This window comes from Onychomys torridus, chromosome 6 (assembly GCF_903995425.1).
Source record: "Onychomys torridus chromosome 6, mOncTor1.1, whole genome shotgun sequence".
NCBI lineage: Eukaryota > Metazoa > Chordata > Mammalia > Rodentia > Cricetidae > Onychomys > Onychomys torridus.
This window is the reverse complement of record NC_050448.1, coordinates 66,324,281-66,341,873: the sequence shown is the minus strand read 5'-3', so window position 1 is coordinate 66,341,873 and position 17,593 is coordinate 66,324,281. Positions and strand designations below refer to the sequence as shown.

Below are 17,593 nucleotides of genomic sequence, written 5' to 3'. Positions count from 1 at the left end.
GCTGTGATTGAAGCAGAGAACACAGGCAGGCAGCATTCTCGTCCTCTCATCAGAATTTCACAGCCCGGGAACCTTCGGAGAGACGTCTAGGATGAAAAGGGCTCCTGAGGATAGACGGAGGAACATGACACAGCATCAGAACGGAGCAGGAAAGCCACAAAGGAAACTGCCCCACACAAGTGAGACAGCCAGCTCTAGACTGCCCCTGCCCAGCATCCCGCAGACTTCTCTTGTCCTCTTTCCTTTGCGGGGTCCTCCAGCCTCTATCCCCCCTGCCCTCCCCACAGCCCAGTCTTCTTTTCCTCCACTCCTGTCTTCCTCTTCTAGATAGATCCCCTCTCTTCTAGTGAACGCCAAGTCCCTGCCACCATGTTCTCCAGCCTCTGATCCTCTTAAAATCTCAACCCTTAGCCAGGCGGTGGTGGCATACGCCTTTAATCCCAGCACTCAGGAGGCAGAGGCAGGTGGATCTCTGTGAGTTCAAGGCCAGCCTGGGCTACAGAGTGAGTTCTAGGATAGCCAGGGCTACACAGAGAAACCCTGTCTTGAAAACCCCTCCTCCCAAAAAAATCTCAAACCTTGGGACTGGAGAGATGGTTCAGTGGTTAAGAGCACTTGCTCCTCTCCCAGAGGACCTGAATCCAACAGCCACGTCAGGCAGCTTACAACCGCCTGTAACTGTAGCCTCAGGGGATCCACCTCCCTCTGACCACCTGCACACACATGGTGCACATAAACTCAGGCACACACATACTCATGAATAAGAGTAAAGTCTTTCTAATCTTAATGAACCTCATTCAGCCAGAAGAAGAGGCTATGAGCTGAACTGTCCCTTTTCAGCCATACAGAGTCTCTTACGCTGGACTCTTCCGGTTTCCTGGAGCCGGTTCCTATGGCGCCGGCCAGGGGAGTTCCCTGCCACTGCTTTCCTGCTAGGGGCAGGCACCGGTGGGCTCCTGGCCATAGGCAAGTGTGGGAGCAGAAGGGCTGGGCTGGGGCAGGGCTGGGGCCATCAGGTAACTTTTGACTTTATCCTGTTCCTTCAGGTCTCTTTCAGCTCCTGGTGAACCCCATGAACATCTACGAGGAGCAGAAGATAGTGGTGTTGTGTAGCCTGGCAAGTTAGTAGTGGGTAAAGGCTGGCCATAGAGGCCTGGCAAGTTAGTAGTGGGTAAAGGCTCCATTAGGGGCCTGGCAAGTTAGTAGTGGGTAAAGGCTGGCCATAGAGGCCTGGCAAGTTAGTAGTGGGTAAAGGCTCCATTAGGGGCCTGGCAAGTTAGTAGTGGGTAAAGGCTGGCCATAGGGGCCTAGCAAGTTAGTAGTGGGTAAAGGCTGGCCATTGGGGCCTGGCAAGTTAGTAGTGGGTAAAGGCTCCATTAGGGGCCTGGCAAGTTAGTAGTAGGTAATGGCTGGCCATAGGGGCCTGGCAAGTTAGTAGTGGGTAAAGGCTGGCCACAGGGGCCTGGAGGAAACTGGAGCTTACTACGTATGTGCCCCTTCAGCCTCCTCACACACTTTAGAAAGAGAGAAGGGGAGCTCAGAGGAGAGAGGATCCCAAAGTGAGAAGGCCAACCCCTGCCTTTAATAAGTCTTGCCAATCTGTGAGAGAGTCCCACTGCCCACACACCATAGGCCAAACCCTCCACCTTATAACCTGCGCTGTTGACCACTCTGGCACACTTCCTACTCTTGAGTATGTAGTTCATTCATTCATTCATTCATTCATTCATTCATTCCTTTCTGAGGATTCAGAGGTAAACAAAATTGACAATCACCAGCCTCTTGGAGATTACAGTTAAAAAAAAAAAAAAAAAAAAAAGAAGAAGAAGCCGGGGAGTGGTGGTGCACGCCTTTCATCCCAGCACTCAGGAGGCAGAGCCAGGCGGATCTGGTCTACAGAGCGAGATCCAGGAAAGGCACAAAGCTACACAGAGAAACCCTGTCTCGAAAAACAAAAACAAAAAAAAGTCAGACACAGCTGGGTGTGGTGGCTCACACCCACAATCCTAGAACTCATAAGACCAAGGCAGGAGGATTGCCTTAATTCAAGATCAGCCTGGCCTACACAGTATGTTCCAGGATAGTCTGGATTGCCAGAGTAATGTCCTGCCTCAAAAACTAGAAACTGACCAACCTGCCAGTGTGAGACAGAAGCGAAGTAAGAAGTAGGCTGTGCAGGAGGAAGGGGGGCACTGGGCGCGACCCTAACCCTGTCAGGGAAGACTTCTAGAGGTGACCTTTGAATGGAGACATTTGCTTTGGGAGGCCTTGGCCCAGGAAAGGGACGGCTGAGAAGGGCCGTGCAAGTCTTCATCTTAGAGACGGTGTATCACCCACAGGAGAAGTCAACGGAAGAGGAGTGTGGCAGCTCACGTCTGGAGTTCCAGGACAGCCTGGACTTGGTCTCAAAAAACTAGACAAAAGAAAAAGACACAAACAAGACAGAAAGAGAGAGAGAGAGAAAAGAAAAAGAAAGTAGCTTTAGAGTTGGAGAAACCGTATAGCTCCAGAGTGGCCAGCCCAGCGGCATGGATTTATAATCCCAGCACTTGGAAGGCTGAGGCAGGAGGATTGTATATTTGAGGCCAACCTGGACTATATATTAAGACTTTTATCTCAAAGGGCTGGAGGGATGGTTCAGGAGTTAAGAGCACTTGATGATCTTGCAGAGGACCTGGGGTTGATTCCCAGCACCCACAGGGCAGCTCACAACCACCTGAAACTCAACTTCCAGAGCATCTGACATGTTCTTCGAACTGCCAAAGACACTAGACACACACATGGTGTACATACATGCATGCAAAACTTAATTTTTGCTGTTGTTTGTTTATTTTTCTGAGATAAGGTTTCTCCGTGTAACCCTGGCTGTCCTGGAACTTGCTCTGTAGACCAGGCTGGCCTCAAACTCAGAGATCCACAGCCTCCCCAATGCTTATTAAAGATGTGTGCCATCACCGCCTGGGTGCCTAGAGGTTTTTCTGTTACAAAATCCCCCGCCATAACTCCAGGCATCACATCTCAATGCAGTAATCTCAAAAACTAGGGAAGGAACATCTCTTCCTCCTGCCCCTTGTTCAGGAACCAGGAAAACTTGCCAGCAGGCTTTTCACATTTCTTTGGTCAGTACAGCAACGGATGTCCTTCTTGAACCCTGTCCCAGCCCAGGGCAATGGAATTAATGTCACCAGCTTATTGAATACATAAACTAGATAGAGTCTTTGACCATAAGGCTAAGACCACAGCAAACTGTCTTCCTTCTGACTGCTGGGTTCACATGTGTTCCAGAGATGACCTTTCACTCAGACATGTAGGAAGCCCCAGGCGTGATGACTAGTTAGTTAGGGCTGATTTTGAGGAGTTAAAGGGTCCTGTCTACTCCACATCTGGACTTCAGGCTCCCTTCCATGCTTCTTAAATGTCACCTCTCCTTGCTGCTCCAGCCCACCCCCACCTCAGTCTGCCCCTTGGCCCTGGGTCCCGGAGAAGGGCTTCCCTTTCTACTGACTCATTGTTTTTTGTTTTTTCGAGACAGGGTTTCTCTGTGTAGCTTTGGAGGCTGTCCTGGATCTCGCTCTGTAGACTAGGCTGGCCTCGAACTCACAGAGATCCGCCTGGCTCTGCCTCCCAAGTGCTGGGATGAAAGGCGTGCGCCACCGCCACCTGGCTCTACTGCCTCATTTTAAAGCGTTCTCTGATAGTCTCATATATGCATAGAATGAATTCCAGTCAGTGAAACCCCTGGCCTTCCCCTCCCCCAGCCCTCTCCTTTGAACCCTTTCTTCCCCATCAGTCCCCCCCCCTCGTGGCCTCCTTTTGTATGTGACCGACTGTGGTTAATTAGCTGTACCACCACGCCTGGCCCCTCCCCCAGCCCCCACTCCTCCCGCTACACCACCAGGCACCCTCCTCCATCTCGACAAGGCCTCAGGTAGCCCAGGCTAGGGTTGAACTCCTGACCCTCTGTCACCCCTTCTCAAGGGCTGGAGTGACAGGTGTGTACCACCATACCTGGCCTCCTTTCTGCTTCTTCTGATGCCAAAAAAGAAAGATGAAGAATCAGAAGGAAAGGTACAAAATCTTACTTATTTTATTTTTTTTTTTATGACAGTGAGGAGAACAAAGTCTTTAGTCATCCATACTGTTGTAACTCTCCTCCAGTGCCCCTCAGTGTGGCAGACTCATTGACGGGCTCTGGGGGTTCCTCGTGGTGTGAACTTTGGCAGGTTCTTTTGGCTGGACTCACATGGAGCCAACCACAGACAGGCTCTTCCTTTGAGATGTGCATCCATCCAGACCCCCGGCAGACTGCCCTTGTGGATGGAGACCTCCAGGCCCGCTGCCTAGAGAGAAGCTTTGGGATCTGCAGAGAGCAGGGCCTGGAGCAGCCTGGCCAGCCACTACAGTTCTGCAGGAGCCCAGCCCGGGAGGGATGAGGCAGGGGCCCTTCCTTTGACAGTCCCTAGCGGGTCTGAGCTGCCTAAACTGAATGCTACCTTTCATTTCCAGAATATTAACATTTCCAGTTTGTTCTTATTGATTGACTGATTGCTCTTGCAGCTCCGCCTGTCCTAGAACTAGCTATGTAGACAAGAGTAGCCATAACTCCCAAGTTCTGGTGTTAAAGGCATGCACCACCATACCCAGCCCTTCTCTCTCTCTCTCTCTCTCTCTCTCTATCTCTCCTCCCCCTGTCTCTGTCTCTCTCTTTCTATTTATTTATTTATTTATTTATTTATTGGTTTTTCAAGACAGGGTTTCTCTGTGTAGCTTTGCACCTTTCCTGGAACTCGCTTTGGAGACCAGGCTGGCCTCAAACTCACAAAGATCTGCCTGCCTCTGCCTCCCGAGTGCTGGGATTAAAGGCGTGGCCTATCTTATTTTATTTTATTATTTTTGGACAGGGTCTCATATATCCCAGACTGGCCTCAAACTTGATATGTAGCTGAGAATGCCTTGAACCTTTGATCCTTCTGCCTCCACCTCTGAGTGCTAGGATTAAAGGCATCTACCGCCCAGGGCAGCATGCTGGTCAGGCTAGCACTCTCCCAACTGGCTATCCCCCGTCCTTTTTACTTTCTGAAACAGTCTCATGGAGTTGGTCGGACTGTGAACATGCTCTATAGACCGTGTAGGCCTCAGACTTTTCCACCCTCCTGCCTCAGCCTCTTGAGTGGCTGGGGTTATAGGCCTGTGACGCCAGACCCAGCTCTCTCTTTTTAGAATTATTTACCTACTTAGTGCTGGTGAGTCTAACAACCCAACCCTGCTCTCTTTCACAAACTGGTTGAGTAGAGGAGTGAAAGACTGCGTCTGCCCTTTGTGTGACGCTAAAGGAGCTACTGGGACATAAATCTGTCAGCTATTGTCTCTGCTGCAACCTTCGTCCAGAAGGCCAAGACCACAGAACAAGTCTCTTTCCCTGTCCTGCAATGCATAGATTGGTTTAGGCAAACCCAGACTCAACTCCCAGGGGCCAGGGCAGAACCAGGCTATTGTCCTTGAACAAAATCCAAGGTGTGTTAACAAGTGAGAAGGCAGGGGAAAAAAACTGCTGGGTGGCATCCAGGGTCTGCCACAAACCTGTATGTCTAGGTGGAGCCGTGGGGGAGGAGAGCAGCTGGCAGGGCAGAGGGCAGCAGCCTCTTGAAGACCTGGGGGGAAATGGGCAGCAGCCAGGGCCCTGTGGACTGATGGGCAAGCAGACTCAGTGGCGTGGGGTCACCACGGAGGGTGGGAGGGCCGACCCCTAGGGTCTCTAAAGCATGTCGAAGGGTTTGGAATCTATCCCCCAGAGCAGTAGAAAGCTGCAGGAGGGGGGCCACGGACTGTTTACCCTTCGATAAGATCATCTTGGCCACTGAAGTGGAAGGCAGTGAGAGAGGAGGCATGAAGACAGGTTGGAAAGTTTCAGTCCATGGGGTTGGAAAGGTGGCTCAGCAGTTATGAGCGCTGGCTGTTCTCCCAGAGGACATGGGTTCTATTCCCGGCACCCATATTGAGCAGCTCACAACTATTCATAACTCTTTTTTTTTTTAAAGGATTTATTTATTTATGTAGACAGCATGTATGACTGCAGGCCAAAGGGCACCAGATCTCACTGTAGATGGTTGTAAGCCACCATGTGGGTGCTGGGAATTGAACTCAGGACCTCTGGAAGAGCAGTCGGTGCTCTTAACCTTTGAGCCGTCTCTCCAACCCGTTAGTTCATAACTCTTAATTCCACGGATCTAACACCTTCTTCTGGCTTCCATGGGTGCACATACAGGCAAAAAATACTCCTACCCATAAAATAAAAAAGAAAGGAAATTTCAGGCCAGGAGCTAGCGGTAGAGCTGGGTGGTAGAACACTTACTTCGAGTGTGCAGGGTTGTACCCAAGCATTACAACAATAGTCTGTAGCCCCAGCAATGATGGGGCCTGGGGAGGACAGAGGAGATGGTGGGAGTCTACGCGTTTGGGGTTTGCTTTGGCCATCATTGGGCAAAGACTCCATCTACTCGGGGATCTTCTTGTTCCCTGACGAGCTCATGCTGTTCCTTTGTCCTGGGCTGCCATCTGTGTCTCCTAACAACAGTTACTCATCTCCCAGGCCCAGCTGACACATCATCTCCTTTGTCCAGCCTTCCCAGCCCCACCCCTCCCTGCAGAAATACCCACACCCTCCTTGGCTCCACAGCTCTCTCCATAAGCCCCTCCCTGGTGCACTGAGCACGTCTGTCCCACGGTAGTCATTTGTTTATGTGTCTGTCTTTCTGCATTAGGAGCTTCACGGAGCTCCCTGGCTCCTTGCAGAGACCACATGCGCAACAGTGACTGCTGTAACCTACCAACCACACATGACTAAGAGCTCCCACAGGGGAAGGCTGGGGGTGGGAGTTCTGGGGCTGTCAGAGCACGGGGACTGTCAGGTGGGCCCTGGCTCTTCCTCTGACCACTTTGGGCATCAGTGCTGATTTCCTCAATGTCTCCTTTGCCTGCTCTGCTCCCTTACTGCCTCATGTAAATGTGCATCCTGACTGCACGTGGGAAGTGTGGGCTCCTGACACCACATGCACACTCATAGGCACACACAAGTGTGACCATGACTTTTCTATCCCTAACCGTCTCCCCAGGACTTTCCAGAGACAGGTATACACCTGCACTCTATAAATGGCTGGTAGATGAGGAAGGAAGGAAGGAAGGAAGGAAGGAAGGAAGGAAGGAAGGAAGGATGGATGGAAGGAAGGAAGGACGGAAGGAAGAAGGAAGGAAGGACGGAAGGAAGGAAGGAAGGAAGGAAGCCTGAGAAGTGTATCAGAGCAGGTGTAAATGGAGATGAGAGCAGGGTAGATCTGGGAGTGAGCTGGAGCAGGTGGAGGTCTGGTAATGTTAGGCTGTTTCCTTACTTCATCTCCCCACCTTCTGGATTTCCCAATAGGCTTTGGGGCCATAGGCTGGGGGACCTCCCCTCACACTCGCTGTGCCAGTGTCCTGTTGATACCCAAGATGCTGGGCAAAGAAGGCAGACTCTTTGTCCTGGGATATGCTTTGGCTGCCATCTACAAAGGTGAGGAGTGGCTGTCCCAGAGTGCCAGCTGGTGATACCAAAGCAGTGATCCAGTGGGGACCATGTTGTTGAAAGAAAGTGTGTGGTGGTGGTAGAGGTGGTGGTGGTGTGGTGTGGTGGTGGTGGTGGGTGGTGGTGGTGGTGGTGGTGGGTAGCGGTGTGTCACGTCTTACTGTTTCAACTTGCTGCATTTCCCTGAGAGCGCCTGCCCACCTCTTGGCCTCCTTAATTCATGGGGCCGAAAAGACAAGGATGAACGAGATCTCACAGACTGGCTCAGGCCCATCATTTCGCAGTCCCGAAAGGTGGCCTACAGGCTCGCAGGGGTCTACAGCAGAGAAGGTACCAGAGGTGGCTCCAAGAAGGTGCAGACTCTGCAGAGAGGTGACTGCTGGGTGTCTTCCATCAGGACCAGCAGCCAACCTGCAGCACAACATCAACGAAGTGATAGCGTCGCTGGGCTGCACCGTGGAGCTGCAAATCAACAACACCCGAGCGGCCTGGCGCGTCTCCACAGCCCCATTGCGGGCTGTGTTCAAGGACCTGCTGGTCAGGACCTTTTATAGTCCCTGTCCCCAGGACTGAGTTGGGTTGATGGGGGAACATGACATTTGATCTATGGACTCCTAGTAGGGATGCTCCTGGAGTGTTTTGTAGCACTGTCCCCACCCATTGCAGAGCCCTTCCTGATCTTGAGTGCTAAAAGCCAAGAGAACATCCTATCACTGGGACATACATTCCTCCACATTTCCAGACACCTGCCTGGGCAGGACTCCAGCTATGCACTGAATTAGAATGTAGCGAAATTGGGGACACTGATCTTTGAAGACCAGAGGGTCAGAGAATGGGAAATTCGGGGGCAAGCAGCTAGGAGGAGGTTGGGAATGTTGGAGAGGAGAGGACCAGGAGAGGGGAGGTCACAGGGTATGGGAGATTAGGACTGAAGGTCTAAAATTAAAAATTGTGGAACCACCGAGCAATAAGGATGGAGGAAGGAGCCCAAGGGGAAGCTGTGGGTCTGGGAATAAGGCAGAGCGACAAGGAGGAGACAAGGCTGCCAAGCCTGTGAGCTGTGGTGGACTAGAGGGAGGCTTTGTCTCAGACCTGTCTCCCTGGGGGCCTAGGGGAGAGCCCAAAGCGCGGAGTGGCGGGAAGACACACCAGAAATAACAGTCTGTAGACCCCTGCTTCCTCCTATCTCTCCAAACCCAGAGCAGCAAAGAGTCACTGAAAGCGGAGACTTGGAACATCTCTACCTCCTTTGAGGACCTGGATGCCCAGGTGAGGAGTGAGATGGGCTACTCTCCTGAGGATGCCAAGGACACTCCAGGCACAGAGGCCCAAGGAGCGCCCCGAGGGCAACTCCACCTGTCCACACAGATGATATATGAGCTGAAGACCAGGCTGCGCTGCTCTCGTGAGGAGTGTCCCTTAGCAGGGCAGGGTGGGGCAGACTTTGGGGCCAAGCTCCAGGCCAGGGCATGGGAACCCCAGACACCTCTGTCTCTTTGCTACAGATCTGGTAAATAAGGCCATAACCAGCTGCCATCGCTGGTTTGAGAAAAAGCATCAACAATGCACGCAGCGCATCTGGGTCCCACTTCTGAGTCACCTGCTCTGCCTACCAATGAAGTTCAAATTCTTCTGTAGCATTGCCAAGGGTTAGTGGCAGGATGGGGAGGGGTCCCCAGATTAAAGGCGATGAATCCTTGGGGACCACGATAGGAAGGTAGTCAGGTGTAGGGCTCTGTGAGTGCCTGAGTCCACCCCCTACTGACTTCTCTGCAGTGGGGATGAGTTTCAGCTAAGCTGTGAATTCTGTCTCTCTATTGGAAAGACTAATAATGATAGTTCTCATCCCCATAAGTGTTTTGAAATTTAACGGGCTGATGCATGCCAAGTCCTAACAGAAGTGGTACCCGGAGGAACTGCTCTTGAAATGCTGGATACCGTTATTAGTATTTGGTATGGTTAAGGACAGATGCAAAAATGGGAGTGAAGCACCGGGCAGTTTCTCCCCATACTCCAGAGGCAGAGGCAGGCAAATCTCTGTGAGTTCAAGGCCAGCCTGGTCTCCAGAGCTAGTTCCAAGAGTGAAGCATCAGGCCTTGCTGCTGGGTGGGAGAATCCAGGGTTAGTAGAGCCTGGGCTCCAGCCCAGAGAGGCCTTGACTTGGCCCCACTGTCCATCAGTGATGGAGATTTGGTGTCACAAGCGCATCCCAGTGGAAGGCAACTTTGGGCAAACCTATGACTCGCTCAACCAGTCTATCCACAGTCTATATGGAGAATTTTCAGCCAATATTGACATTAAGGTAGGAGGCAGAGGCGTGGGGGAGGGAGAAGAGCAGCTAGGGAGCAGGAGGGAAGGAAAGAAGGTCTCAAGGAACAAGGCAGGAAGAAGGTGAAGTGAGGCCCGGGAAGAGGTGTCTAGTGTGGGGGAGGGGAAGATGACCAGTGCTGGGGGCACCATGCCAGCCTGTGGAATGTATGTAACTGGCTTGGGGATGGAATGGACAGTCAGACATGAGACCGTATCAATTAATGGGGGTTAAGGGAAGCCAGACAGTCACAGAGACTGGTGAACAGGGGGTGTGACAACCCTTGGAGGTCCTGGAGGATCAGGGGCTTAAGTAGGGTACTGTTGGAAATGTGTCCCCACGGGGCTGCAGGGTGTGGCCAGACTGCAGGCTGTGTGCACGTGTTTCCTTTCCAGGAAGAGAAACAGGCTGCAGTGGTGGGTGTCAACATGAGCTGGGAGCGTGTGAGTGTCGAGGTGCGGGATTATGTCCGACAGCAGGAGGCCCATCTGCGGTGGGCAGTGGGACTGTTCCATGTGCTCCTGACCTGCACCTTCCTGCTGGTCTTCCACGCGTGAGCTGCCAGCCCCACCTGTTGCCCCTTCTCCCACCCCAGATGGGAACCCTGGTATAAGAGATGCAGAGCTGAACCCCTAATTCGGAATCTGATTCTTGTTTTGTTTTGGTTTTTGGTTTTTTTGAGACAGAGTTTATCTGTAGCTTTGGAGCCTGTCCTGGAACTCGCTTTGGAGACCAGGCTGGACTTGAACTCACAGAGATCTGCCTGCCTCTGCCTCCCGAGTGCTGGGATTACAGGCATGCGCCACCACCGCCCGGCTCGGAATCTGATTCTTATTTGCCTGTTTTTACAGTTAATGAGCACGTGGACATGTTGTGAGGAATGCTATTACCCATGTTTCTACCGTCTTTAAAAAAAAAAAAAAGCAACCTCCTTCATTATCTGCCTCCTTCCAAAATCTGTCCGAACACTGCCCCCCCCCCTGCACCCCCCCCATTCGGCTTTGACCGTGGACTTTCCCCTTCATAGTCTCCTTGGCTCCGACTTTGTGCCATTTTTATCATCCAGTTTTGCTTTCATTCTCTTCTGCCTGCTGCGTTGGCAGCACCTCTTCCTTCCATGTAGAACAAAGTCCTCAGCCCTCCCCGGGCCAGCGTCTACCTGGGGCTTCCTGGGCCTCACTTTGCTCAGCTTCCCCCACTGACTTCTGGACCTCCTTCTCCTTTTCTCCACCCTCAAGTGCCTGGGCTGGGCATGAGGTGGGTGAGGGTGGTCAGAAGGACCTTGCTGTCTGTCCCTGTTCTTCGGGCTAGAGTGGCCCCAAGAGAATGATTCTGTGCATCCCCAGGGCCCTGTGGAAGGACAGAGGTAAACGAGCCATATTGCGACCCTGCAGACATTCCTGGTCTAGTTGAGGCAGGGGAATGACACCGGCCAGAGGCAGAGGGCTCCAGGGCAATACTAGGGACTGACTATGGGGACAGGTGTGAGATACCACAGGGTCATATCTGGGCTCCAGAGGCTGCAGGTGGGATCTGTGGTCAAGGGAAGGTAGGGTAGTGTCTTGAGCAAGGACCACGGCATCTGCAGTTTATGGGCCAGTGGCTGGGGTGCAGGGCCGAGCTGTGGACAGCTTGGCTAGGAGAGTCTGGAAATCCCTACAGGACGGCCCTGAATGGGGGTGGGCATGGGGAGGTGGCCACAAGATGGATGAGGGTAGAGAGTGGGGGTAGGGGAGCAGAGGCCAGGCTAGGTCAGAGGTTAGGGAGCCTGGAGAGTGAGGCAGGGCAGGAAGATGGCCCCAAATGGAAGGAAGTGAAAAGGTACAGCAGTTCTCAAAGCCAAGCTTGGGAGGGAGGGAGGAAGCAGAGAGTCTAAAGTCACTGCCAGGCTTTCAACCCTGGGTGAGATCACTCAGGAACAGGGCAGAGCTGGGGGGAAGGGTTGTCCCCAGCCTGGGAAACCCAATAGTGCCATGGTAGGTCTTTCCACAAGGGGGCGCCCCAGTCTATCTTTGCATTTCTTTGAAGCGGGATTTATGTTTCATATTTTACAGTTTAATATATTTCTGCAATTTAACATGTTTTCACAATCAGAATTTTTCCTTAGGAAACAAGCATTATATGGTACTTTGGGAGTTACACAGAGATCACCTACATACACTTGTATGTCTGCACAAATGTACACCTAAGGGAAGTCAGGAAGGGCAGGGATGTGCTGGAAAGATGTGAGATGTCTGGATAGGAGTTTTGTCTGAAATGTGCAGCAGGCAAAGCTGGAAGGCATGATGGAACACACCTTTCACGGCAGCACTCAGGAGGCAGAGGCAGGCAGATCTCTATGAATTCCAGGCCAGCCAAGGCTACATTGTGAGACCTTGTATTGAAAATAATAAATCAATAAAGACGAGAGCCATAGTACAGGGTGATTTTACAGTCTGGAGGGTTTTCTGCCTCTGTGCATCTGCTTCTTTCATCCTGCAAGATAAAACATCTGCCCCTAACTCACAGACTGCTCATGCTCTCCTCTGTTGGGTCTTGACAATCCTAAAGGTGGACATCTGCTGCTGCATAACCAGAGGGCAGGGCGGAGCCTGCTTCCTTCACACCAGGTCACCTGGCCCCGGCTTTAGACACAGGGATGGTCAGAGAACGCCAGTTGACCTGATGAGTGACTAGGTCTAAAAGAAGCCCATCACTGGGTGTAGATGGGAGACACCCCTGTCTGTCGCTCCATAGGTCCTTCTCTTACCTGGATAGCTATAACTGGGACATCCGCTTTGACAACATCTACATCAGCACCTACTTCTATCAAATCGATGAACGCAGGAAGAAACTGGTGAGGGAACTCAGCCCTGCCAGAGGATGCCTTACTGGGCCCTGTATGGGCTTCATACCCCAGGAGAGCAAAGACCCTGAGGGTTTTTACCTATGGAGACTTTTTTTTTTTGTAATGTGTATGTGCCTGCTTGTCTGTGTGTGTGTGCCATATGCATGTATGTAGTGCCCTCAGAGACCAGCAGGGGGTGTTGGATCCCTGTAGCTGGAGTTACAGGCAGTTGTGAGTCACCTGATGTCGGTGCTGGGAACTGAGCCTGACTTCTGAAAGAGCAGCAAGCTCTCTGAACAGCTGAGCCGCCCCTCCAGGCCCTAGCCTTTTTTTTTTTTTTTTTTTTTAAGGGCAAACAGAGTCTGTTGCCACTGCGAAAAGCAGAAAAGAGATTCCTTATCTTCCCTTTCAAGCCCTCTATCCAGGCCTCAGAAATGCGAAATGTGGTAAGACTGGATTAGGGATGGGTGGAGCCTTGTCTGGGGATGGGGGCACCTTGTCTGGGGATGGGAGCACCTTGTCTGTGGATGGGGGCACCTTGTCTGGGGATGGGGGCACCTTGTCTGTGGATGGGAGCACCTTGTCTGTGGATGGGGGCACCTTGTCTGGGGATGGGTGCACCTTGTCTGGGGATGGGGGCACCTTGTCTGTGGATGGGAGCACCTTGTCTGTGGATGGGAGCACCTTGTCTGTGGATGGGAGCACCTTGTCTGGGGATGGGGGCACCTTGTCTGGGGATGGGGGCACCTTGTCTGGGGATGGGGGCACCTTGTCTGGGGATGGGTGAAGCTTTGTCTGGGGATGGGGGCACCTTGTCTTGGGATGGGTGGCGCCTTGCAGGTAGGACTCTGAGGCTGGAGGGCAAAGGGCAGAGAACACTCCAAGCAGAGCGGGGGCACCCACCCTACCTCCCCGGGCTCCCCGCAGGCAAGGGAGCTCCTAGAGACACTGCCCATCCTGCTGCTGCTGCTGGTGCTGTGTGGGCTCGACTGGGCCCTCTACTCCGTCTTCGACACCATCCGAGGGCACTCCTTCTTGCAGTACTCCTTCCGAAGTGAGCCTGGGCCCGGGTCCCAGCCCACGTGACAACCCCCTCCTGCAAAACCTAGCTCTACCTCTTCCTTCCTTGCCTGCGACCTTTCCCTCCTCCTCCCAAGTCCAACCTCGGCCCCTTAATTACTGCTGTTCCCCAGACCTTCTCTCCCTCCACTCTGACCAGGCAGTCACAAACTGGAGGTGAAGGTTGAGGGAGACTCCATGCTGGCCAGGCTTCTTCGGAAAACCATTGGCGCTCTGAACACCTCCTCGGATACAGCAGTGGAATCTAACAACATGCGTGAGTGCTGGGGAAGGCTGGAATCTGTGGACTCTAGGGTAGGGTGCAGAAGACATGGGGGAGGGCCAAAGAGGATTTTGGAAAGGGAGAGAAGAGGTTTGGTATGCTCCAACTGGAAAAGGCAGAGCCCAGAAGAGCTTGGCTCAGAGAAAACTGGTTGCCAGCTCTTTGAGGCCCTGCCTCCCTGTCCAACGGACCTTTCTGCCATAATAAAATTGAGATCAAGCACCTTCGGAGGGGGTGGGGGACAGATAGTAAGGAGCTATGGTATTGACAGAGAAGCTAGGCAAGATGGCGGAGAAGAGGAGTCGGGGGAGGGAGTTAAACTGGAAACCCACATGTACCTCCTAGTGGGGTGGGGAGATCAACTCAATGCTACCCTGTCAGGGTGAGCTGGCCCTGACCAGATTGCTGACAGCCTGCCTCCCCCCCCCCCCCCCCCCCAGCCTGCCTTCCCCAACCCATCGGCCTGGATGCCAGGGGCTACTGGAGGGCATCACTGCCAACCATCCTGCTTCTGTGTCTCTGCCTAGTCCAAGCTTTTGGCTACAGGCTCCGGAGAGTCATTGCAGCCTTCTACTTCCCCAAGGTGAACTCTCGAGTGGCAACTCCACCCCTAAACACACACACACACACACACACACACACACACACACACACACACACACCCCTCCCTCCCAGTCCTGTGTCCCACCCCCCCCCCCTGCCCCTTCCCCCGCTATCATTATCATGAGTTTCTTGCTCCCCACCCAACCCCTCAGCGAGAGAAGAAGCGGGTTCTGTTTCTCTACAATGAGTTACTGAGGAAGAGGGCGGCTTTCACTAAATTGAGGAGGCCTGCCATTGTTCGCCGGGCACGGCAGCAGAGGGCTCTGGTAAGCACAGTCCCAGCAAGCCTGCCAGCTCTAGGCTGGGTCTGAAGGCTCTCAGAGAAGGGGCATCTCTTTTAGTACCCTCAGCGTCCCAGGCCTGTTGGAGCCGAGTGGGTCTGTCAGGATGCAGGCTCCAGCTTCTGGAAGTCCAGGCTGTGTCTCTCTCTGAACCGCGGTGCTCAGCACAACCTGAGACAAGCAGTGGCCCTTTAGGAAGTGGCAGAAAGGGGAAGGAAGTCAATCGGATGGTCTGTTGATAGGAAAGGAAGCAGCAGGATCAGAAAGAAGCCGCGGACAAGCCCAAGGTGGTTCCGGAAAAGGGAGAGGGGGCAGGTGGTGGGGGCGGGGGGTGGGTAGGAGGGCTCCATAAAGGAACATTTGATCTCTGGAAGACACAGAGTCAAAACCAGGTTTGAACCCACACTTGCATAAGCTGTAGGAGCCTGTGGTCCTCACTCGTACAGAAGGATGGGACATTTAGCCACGTCTGTGAGGCCATTCTTCAGAGCGTTAGAAAGGTAACTGGGTGGCAAAGAAGCCTTGGAAAATCCAGCTCCATCCCTGCCATTCATGACTGCTATGTGACCTTGAGTGCCCTACTCAGGTGCTGGGCCTTGTTTCTCCTTTCTGTAAGATGGTGTTAACTGCTTCATTTGTTCAGTTGTGACAATGACTGTTACACTTCCCTGATGCTGGGATGAGAATAACATTCCAGATGTGTGTTAGGTGCCACTGCATGTCACTGCATGCCTGGAGCAAACAGCTCTTCCTCATCAGGGCTCTCACCGAAGGACAGATGGTGATAGTAACAGCAAACACAGCTGGGTGACGGTGGCGCACGCCTTTAATCCCAGCGCTCGGGAGGCAGAGGCAGGCGGATCTCTGTGAGTTTGAGGCCAGCCTGGTCTACAGAGAGAGATCCAGGACAGGCACCAAAGCTACACAGAGAAACCCTGTTTAAAAACAAAACAACAACAACAAAAATAACAGTAAACAATCATGCACATGCACATAGGCACCCATGGGGGAGGGGGGACATTGGGAATGGATGGAATAGAAGGCAGGCGCTCTGCTGCCAAGCTAGTTATTTACTTCACTACAGTCTCTTCTTATGAGTACCAACATTATAAGCAGAACAATGGGGCTGGTAAGATAGCTAAGTGGATAAAGGTACCTGCCACCAAGCCTGATGACCAGAGTTCAATCCCACCCACATGCTAAAGGGAAGGACACAAGGTGTCCTCTGACTATCACACATGCCCCATGGCACACATAAACATGGCATCCAGGATGGGATCCCTTGACCTTGGTCCTGAAGTAAACTGAACCCGAATGGCTAGATGAGGTAGGATATGTATTCTAAGCTCAAGGAACAGGAGGTGAAAAAAAACAGAGACCAAAGGCTAAGCTAAGGAAAAGCAAAACACACACACACACACACACACACACACACACACACACCAGGACCAGGGAGGCAGAACAAGACCAAGAAACAGATCTTGGAGCGCTCTGAAGGCCAAGCCCAGCTCTGTCAGGCAGTGGGGCCCCTAGGATTTCTTAAGCAATGGCCAGTGAGGGATCCCTGGCATTGTATGAAGAGGGTGTTGGAAAGCGGATCCTGAGCTAATGACAGCAAACTTTATGACTTAGTTCCCACCAGGTTTGACTGAGATCTGACTCATGAAAGACACACCATCTAAGTTTTTATTTTTAAGATTAAAAACACTTTCATTTATTTATTGCAAATGGGTGTTTTGCCTACACACATGTCTGTGCACCTACCTCATGAGTGGCTGGCGCCCCGGAGGCCGGGAAACCATCAGATCCCCTGGGAGTTACAGACAATTGTAAGCTGGGACTCAAACCCGGGTCCTCTGGAAGAGTCAGGCTGAGAGCCATCTCTTCAACCCTCCTATAGTCGTAAATAATTATAGTCTGTCTATGGTACTCCTTCTAAGTCTCACTGTAAGAATCAAATAAACCGGGCAGTGGTGGCGCACGCCTTTAATCCCAGCACTCGGGAGACAGAGCCAGGCGGATCTCTGTGAGTTCGAGGCCAGCCCGGTCTACAGAGAGCGATCCAGGACAGGCACCAAAACTACACAGAGAAACCCTGTCTCAAGAATCAAATTAAGCTGCTGTACAGGTGCACATGATAGCTGCTGCGGGTTACCCTCCCGGAGAGTTTCTGCATTCCATCATGAAGGAAAAGGAGGCTCTTTTAGACTCACTTCCATAGCACCCTCGCCCTCCAGGGCTCTTCTGGTTCACCCCAGCTTCCCCCAACAAACCACTGTCAGCCGGGCCTTGGGACAGAGCTGCCCAGGGCTCCTGACAGCCCTTCCCGCTCAGCCCACCTGGCATTAACCAACCCACCTCGCCTCCCAACAGCGCCATCACCTGGTGGACACTCTGTACCGCCGGTGCCCTCTCCTGCGCCGCTGGACGCGTCGGCGCTGCGTAGTGTGCCAGGCACCGGAGACGCCCGAGTCCTACGTGTGCCCCACTCCGGACTGTCAGGCCGTGTACTGCCAGTCGTGCTGGGACGACATGCGACGCCAGTGCCCGGCGTGCACGCCCGTCGAGGAGCTCTCTTCCTCCGCCTACAGCGACAGCAACGACGACGCCGTCTATGGCGAGTGAAGAAGGAAGGGATGCTGCTCGCCTTCTTGCTCAATAAAGTGTGATGCAC

The 17,593-nt window shown here is 52.8% G+C and overlaps 1 protein-coding gene across 1 annotated transcript; it reads left to right on the top strand.

The window, feature by feature from the left end:
* Window positions 1-19: 19 nt before the first annotated feature.
* Window positions 20-17,564, top strand: Dcst1 (DC-STAMP domain containing 1; the record flags this gene model as incomplete). The annotated part of the gene is made up of 16 exons (XM_036191336.1): window positions 20-179; window positions 841-966; window positions 1,047-1,121; window positions 7,418-7,546; window positions 7,956-8,095; window positions 8,759-8,963; window positions 9,064-9,207; window positions 9,739-9,860; window positions 10,262-10,419; window positions 12,603-12,702; window positions 13,044-13,139; window positions 13,621-13,747; window positions 13,913-14,029; window positions 14,476-14,618; window positions 14,791-14,904; window positions 17,293-17,564. Coding segments are annotated over 16 exons (2,208 nt in total), but the record flags the coding sequence as incomplete, so codon positions are not given.
* Between the last annotated feature and the right edge of the window lie 29 nt (window positions 17,565-17,593).